Genomic DNA, 7,575 nt, shown 5'->3' with positions numbered 1-7,575 from the left:
GTCCTCCACAACTAGACTGAAGAACAAAAGGACAGCAACTTGTCTGTTCCCCTCCCCCGACTCCCCAATGCTGTTCCCCTCCCCCATTCCCCAATAAAATCTTTAAAAAAAGAAAAACTTGAAAAATCCAAATAAAATCTATAGTTTAGTAGACAACATATTAATTACATTGTACCAATATTAATTTCTTAGCTTCTTAGTGTACAGCATGGCATAGGAGCACAAATCTAAAAGTCTGAATAACTGAGTATTTGCCTAGTATTCAACTGAGTATTCACAAGAGTATTCAACTAGCTGAGTGAGTTCTCTAAACCTAGATTTCTTCATCCATAATAATCCCTGCCTAGTCTTCTTCACAGGATTCTAAAGAAGATTAAATAAGATCATGTATGCGATAGTACTCTGGAAGCAATCCAGTGCCTCACAAATATACATGGTCATCACCTTTAACAAGTAATCTGTCAGTGAATGCTGCTGAGGGGAGAAAACTAAGTTACATAACTGTACAATTCCTATACTAAAAATGAAATAAGCCAATAAAATGGACAACTCCTAAAAACATACAAATTACCAAAACTGACTCAAGATAAAATAGAAAATCTGAGGGCCGAATGGCTCAGTTGGTTAAGAATGTGAGCTCTAAGCAACAGTGTCACAGGTTCGATTCCCACATGGGCCAGTGAGCTGCACCCGAGCTGAGCTGCCACTGAGCAGGATGGCTCAGCTGGTGAGAACACATGCTCCTAACAACAAGACTGCCAGCTCGACTCCCACATGGGGTGGGCTATGCCCACCCACAACTAAGATTGAACACAGCACCTTGAGCTGAGCGGTCATGAGCTGCCGACAGGTGGTCGGATGGCGACTGGACTCGGAGCTGAGCTAGCCGCGCCCTCCACAATTAAGATTAAAGGACAACAACTTGGCTGTTTCCCTTCCCCAATTCCCCAATAAAATCTTAAAAAAGAAAATACCTGTAACAAAATAATGAATCAGAAGTTAAAAAACCTCCAAACAAAAAAAAGTCAAGTACCAGATGTCTTCAACGGTGAATTCTACCAAACATTTAAAGAATTCAAAACAATCTTTCTCCAACTCTTCCGAAATACAGAAGAGGAGAAAAAACTTCCTAACTCATTCTGTGAGTTACCCTGATATGAGAGCCAGACACACATCACAAGAAAACTACAGACCAATATCTGTTACGAATATAGATGCAAAAATTCTCAACAAAATACTAGCAACCCAAACTTAACAGCACATTAAAAGTTAGACACCATGCCAAGTGGGATTTATCTCAGGAATGCAAGGGTAGTTCAAAGGAAATCAATCAATGCAATACACTGTTAATGTAATGAAAGGAAGAAAAACCACACGATCATCTCAATTGACACAGAAAAAGCATTTGACAGAATTCAACATTTTCATGATAAAAATACTAAGAAAACTAGAAATAGAAGGGAACTTCTTCAACTTGACAGAGAATTTATGAAAACCCACACGTAGCATGATATTCAATGATGAAAGGGTAAAAGCTTCCCCTCCTAAGACTGGGAACAAGACAAGGATATCTGCTTTTATCACTGTCATTCTATAATTNTGTCAAGAGCCACCGTGAGTGGCCGTCCAATGGCCTGCGACAGATCTGCCTCACCCAGGAAGAGCACAATGATAATACCAACATGGGGCAGGCAGTGAAGCAACGTCCTCCACTACTAGACTGAAGAACAAAAGAACAGCAACTTGTCTGTTCCCCTTCCCCGATTCCCCAATAAAAAAAAATCTTAAAAAAAGAAATCTGCTTTAATTTTGTATATATTTTACATACATTTTCCACTCTTATTCCCTTCCCTCCTTCTTTGGTGATTTCTTTTACTGTGGATAAAATATACACAATACAAAATTTACCATCTTGAGGTTAGTGAACATGTCAAGATTCAGGGAGGACGGTGCAGTTGGAGAGGGCATGGGTGCCCTATCCCCCTCCCCCATACCTTGCCCTGTGCATCTTTTCCATCTGGCTATTCCTGAGTTATAAAGGATATATGAAGACTTGCCACTACAGAAAATTCAAGTACGTACTTCTTGAGGAAATAAAAGACAGAGGACAGTCCTCCTTTCTTTGTCCTCTACCTCTAGTCCCTTCCCCTCTCACAAGTAACCATTTGCATGTTTTTGTTCCCTTTTCTCTGTGATATTGTGATTTATAAGAAACATCTATTTTTATCTTCAACCCCCTGCCTGGCACAGAGCTCCTAAGACCCTTGGAATTTCCTAAGTGATAAAGTAATAAAGGTCTCTTTCATTACGTTAAAAAAAATTTACCACCTTACTCATTTTTAAATGTACAGTTCAGTTACATTAAGTACTCACAGAGTTGTACAATCATCACCACCATCCATCTCCAGAACTTTTTCATCTTCCCAAACAGCTCTGTACCCATTAAAATATCCACTCATTTTAACTTTGATTATCAAATCCTTTATTCCTTCCTTTTGCATATTTTGAACTTATATTTGAGGGGTGTATTTATATTGCCCTATATAAACCTTATTTGTTCTACTCTTTTTCCCTCTACAATTTCTCCCCCTCTGCTCATCTTTTAATCCTTGTTCTAATTTCCAAGCTTTAATCTCCACTACACATCCTCCCTCTCCCCCCCAGCCCCATGCAACAGTGTGCACACGCGTGCGTGCACACATGCGCGCGCGCGCGCGCGCACACACACACTATAAAACTCATTCCATCTGACAAATGAGAGGAATACTACCAGCCCCTTGCCCCAGAAGAAGGTTGCTAATCTCAAGTCATCAGGAAGCCCACGAGGTCCACGGGATGCCTCACGCACCTGGAGTAGACAGCTTCTCCACGACAATACCCAATGATCGCCGCTGTCTCAGGATAGATGGCCTCATACTTCAGGAGATGCCTCTTCAGGGCGTACAGAGGGTGGTTCTTATATGTGCCAATGACAGTGGGCAAAGGCTGGCCCAGGTGCTTTGCCTGAAACTGCAAAGGCCAGAGACACAATGTTAAGCATGTGGTTTAGATAATGAAGTGAGGTATGAGATGGGTGGTTCTCAGACCACTTGTTAGGATAACAGACGGAGCAGAGGTTTCATGAGCACCATGCCTGTGACATTATTTGTAGCTCTGGTGTTAAGTAGGTTTTAGATAAATTGAAAGCTATGAAGAATCAAGTAATTCTGTGGCTTGTGGCAACTTCGGAAAGATCTAACCTATTCCCAGCCCTTAAGACACCTTAACCAGCCCTAGCAGATCCGTGCCTGCTCTATTAGAGAGCTTCAAGGAAGAAAAACATAGGGCTTTCTTCAGGAAGGTGGCCTTATCTCAAAGCGACATCACTATAGTGCAATGTGGGTTACCTTGACTGCTCTCACAGGAAACCAAAATGAGCTGTTCACACCCTGTGACTTCTTTTTAGTCCACTATAATTAACACACGTTCTCTTAGCACTTCTTTAAGGATTCTGATTTCTCAGCAGGCAATCCCACTGCTGTAATTCACATTCTATTTACCAAGGTCTGCTAAGGTTTTCTTTAGCATCTCTTGAACCTCCTCCTCCCCAATATTTTAGTGAGGACTGGCAATGTGCGGTAGCTGTGGTAGGATGGACCCTCCACGTGGTCAGCTTCCAGTACAAAAACTTTAATTAGGTTAGTGACGATACCATCTGTACAATTCCCACTTAACTCTGCCATTTTGAAGTAAAATGGCAACACCCCCAGAGCAAACTCTCAATGCAGGCTCAACTGTACTGCTACAGGGAATGCCAATTAAACCCAAGCTTCACTTATCCTGAGGAACTGGGAATGATTCTCTGGCAAATCTGGGCATGTTTCCGTGTGGAAATGCCGAGATCCACTTAACACCACAATTGTCCTGCACGTGCAGCTCAGGCCCTCCTTCTGGGACCAAGTGACACACCATGTTCTGTTTTAAACTTTGGGTTAGCCCAGTGTGCCTTCTCAATAGGCTGAAAATATTTTCTCATCTCGAGTCCCTTCCTTCCCAGGAAATAAGTGTTCTAGATCTAAATCCATGGAGGGCTGTATGTGTATGTGCTTGTGGGTGTGCACGATGAGAAGAGGGAAACCATTCTATTAATGAGTTTTTCTTCTTTCACTCTGTATGACTTACATGACTTGCACAGGTTATTTTAAAGCTCCAAATTTATAACTGGGCAATAACTAAAGGTATATAGACTTCAAAGCCAGGTAGACCTGGTTTCAAATGCCAAGCCAGCTAATCTCTTGGATCTTAAATTTTTAACTGGTAAAATTAAGGCAATAATAATCCCAGCTTTATAGTACTGTGATAACTAATGAGATAAACACTAAAAATACCCAGCACAGGGCTGGGCTGCGCACACCTAAGGTGTTCAAAAAATGGGAATAATTTTAAAAATTTGACTGGGTCTTCAAGTCCGTGGCAGCAGAGGCCTTACCTCCAAGTCTTCTTTCTTCTCCCTGTCCACCAGTGGGCTCTGATAGGGTCTCAAGGTTTCAGCCCACCACTTGGCATCAACCCGGCACTTGCGGGTCACTGTCATCCAAGATGGGTCATACCTCTGGGTGACATCCCGGACCCAGCCATTATTGTCAATGCCCACGACGTAGGTCATGGGCTTGGTGGCGTATCTGTAACATGTCAGAGGCTGACCCACCACACCGTGCACACAGTCCACACACATCCACTTTTCTTCCTGCTCACAGAACACCTCTAGCCACTGGTTTACACCCGCTGCTTTTCCTCCTTCTGCCTGCTCACCATCACTGGATGTTTTCTTGCTTCTCTTACTCTTACTGCTTGAAGAGCTTCTGGATGCCGCTGGGTGCTTAGGGTGGCTTCCACGTTGGGTCCTGGAGTCACTTTTGGGCCCTGTCTTTGTCCTCTGAGGGGCCTTCCTCTGTCTCGAAGGTCCAGGCTCAGAATCCTCATCTGATGGATGATGGGCTTCCCCACCAGAGAGCTCAAAGTCAGAGCCGTTGCTGGCCTTGTCACTCGCACTCTCCTCTTTGTAAGACACCCTGGAGGCCACCCGCCGCTCCCGGCCACGTGCAGGTCTCTGGATTTCCTTCTCCTGCTCTCCTGCCTTGCCCTCTTCTTCCTCACTGGAGGAGGGCTCTCTCCGTTTCTTCCCAACAGCAGCTGCTTTGCCCCTCCTCCCTTTGGCACTTGGACTGCCAGTGCCCTTAGAAGAGGTGTCCTCTTGTCTGATTTCGCTGCTGGTGTTTGGTTTCGTGTGGTTTTCTGACACTTGGCTGGAAGTTTCTGAGGAGCCTCCAGGACCCTCTGTGGATCTCTCTTTAGATGGTTTCTTCCCCTTAAACAGAATAGAAATTTTGTTTTTTCTTTTTTGCTAATATTAGGATAGAGATCCTGTAATCTAACAGGGCTAAGTCACTGGCTAGAGAACCAGCGTACACAAGATGTCCCCAGGTTAGACAGTGATCGGCTGGCTATCCTTTTGGGTTATAAGAAAATATTCACTAAAATCTACAGCACCTTTGATAAGGCCACAGTATAATTCTCTTTAAAGTGTGGCACAGGGGAGAGAGCACAGGATGTGGAAACCGGCAAATCTGGGTTCAAAGTTCTGTTTCTAATGTTATGTGATTTAAATACATTATATAACCTCTGAGCCTCAGTGTCCTCAGCAACAATAATACCTACCTTGCATATAAGGTAGTTTGCGAACAAATACTGATGGACTTAATAAAGCTATAGTATCAAGAGTACAGAAATTATTGAAATTAATTTCTGGACCATCAAGTTTCAGACAATGCCAACACCTCAGTGAGTACAGTGTTCAGCCTCCTTCTAAGATGATCACAGAATTCAGGGTCCTTCACTCATCATCACTCCACACTGCCGATAAGGAGGACAGGTACCATTCTACCATTTTACACAAGAGAAATGAAAGCACCAAGGAGCCAAGACACTCGCAGGCCCCTTTGCATATGCAAAGCTCAGGTTGTAAATAGCCCACTCGTGTGTCCTGTCTTGTGTATGTGCAAGGCAGTCTCAGAGGAACCCATGCTCCAGGAATATTGACCCTTAAAAATAGCTGAATAACCAATTTTTCGTTTTAAGTCTGGTAATTTCTAACTCCTCCCTAACCACTTATCCTTTTCTCTCCAAGTCCTGAGAAGCTCACCTTGGTTGCTGATAACTTCAAAGGAATTGGCTGTAGAGACAATACCAGTCGGGTTGGGAGCTGCAGGACCCGGAGAATCAGTAAAAATATCTATAACGAAAAAGAATAACACATTTGTCCTATGAAAAGATTTAGAGATTTAATTAATTCAATGTTGTTTGTTGTAGTGCTTGTTTATAACAGGGAAAAGTAAAAAAAACAAAAAACAAAAAAAAACCAACCAAGCTGTCTAAAAATAGGAGGCTGGAGGAACCCTTGACACTATTAAAAATAATACTGCAGAGATTTATCTTTGTAGAAAAATGGGAACATGATCACCGTATATTAAAGGAAAAGAGAAGTTAGTGTTTTAATGTGTAATGTTAATTTTTGTAAGAAAACAATCGTATATAAATATAAACATATATGTGCATTTGGAAAAGGGTCCATATATTGGGTTATGAGTGTTTTACATGTGTTTCCTTTTTCAGCTTAGCTATCTTCTGATTTTTCTGTATTCAACATGTTATGTCTATGATTAAAATAAAATAATATCACTTGGAGAAGAAAATATAGAAAACATCATTATCATCAGATGCCCAAAGTCTATTCTCTATATACCATTTTGCCCACAATGAATCTTTTAACTGGAGGCAACAGTTCTAAACATTCTGTAAACTTGTAAGGATGGGAGCCTCCTCAGGGGAATTAACCTCCAACACAGCAACAGTGAGAAAACACCTCAATGAGATCTTATACAGATCTCAGGGTCCCAATGTTTCTGATGAATTCCTGTAATACCCGACTGAGAAAACCAGGGGTGAAAATCAGGAACAGGAAGGCAGGTTTTCTGTGAAAAGCCATGTTACATTTAAAAAATAGTTGCCTCTGCCTTGTTTCTTCTCAAGTTAAAAACAGGGGAGATAAGAAAACATCAAAGAAACCCAAACTGAGGGACAAGCTACAAAATTCCTGAGCAGTACTCTTCAAAAACATCAGGGTAATGAAAGACAAGGGAAGACTGAGAAACTGTCACAGGTTGGAGAGAACAAGGAGGGATCCTAGAACAGAAAAAGGGCATTAATGGAAAAACTTGAGGGCCGGCCGAGTGGCACGTTGCTTAAGAGTTGGCTTGGGATGCCAGCTCTGATAAGCAAGACCCTGGTTTGGAGCCCACCTGAGGGCCAGTGACACTGCGCCCTTTACAGCTAAGATGGTGAACAACAGCTAGACCTGGAGCCGACTTGCCGTGAGTCGCCGGCGACGGCGTAGGCTGCAGTGGGGCTGGCTGGCAGCTGGCGTGAGCTTTCGTGAGCTGCCATGAGCCACCGTGAGCGGCCGTCCAATGCCGGCGCGCGACCGATCTGCCTCACCCGGGAAGAGCGCAATAATACCAACATGGGCCAGTGAAGCGA

The 7,575-nt window shown here is 43.0% G+C and overlaps 1 protein-coding gene across 1 annotated transcript in view; it reads right to left on the bottom strand.

Moving 5' to 3' along the window:
* XPC (XPC complex subunit, DNA damage recognition and repair factor) overlaps window positions 1–7,575 on the bottom strand; it is a gene marked incomplete at its 3' end in the record, with an annotated part of 52,901 nt that overhangs the window by 15,486 nt on the left and 29,840 nt on the right. Inside the window, exons 7-10 of the mRNA XM_019645955.1 lie at window positions 7,409–7,441; window positions 6,182–6,271; window positions 4,469–5,347; window positions 2,849–3,009 (exon numbers count right to left, since the gene is read on the bottom strand). Coding sequence (XP_019501500.1) covers window positions 2,849–3,009; window positions 4,469–5,347; window positions 6,182–6,271; window positions 7,409–7,441 — 1,163 coding nt within the window. The remainder of the gene's footprint in view (window positions 1–2,848; window positions 3,010–4,468; window positions 5,348–6,181; window positions 6,272–7,408; window positions 7,442–7,575) is intronic.

Source organism: Hipposideros armiger, unplaced genomic scaffold, assembly GCF_001890085.2.
Source record: "Hipposideros armiger isolate ML-2016 unplaced genomic scaffold, ASM189008v1 scaffold_96, whole genome shotgun sequence".
In the NCBI taxonomy this organism is placed as follows: Eukaryota; Metazoa; Chordata; class Mammalia; order Chiroptera; family Hipposideridae; genus Hipposideros; species Hipposideros armiger.
This window is presented reverse-complemented; position numbering and strand designations above follow the sequence as displayed.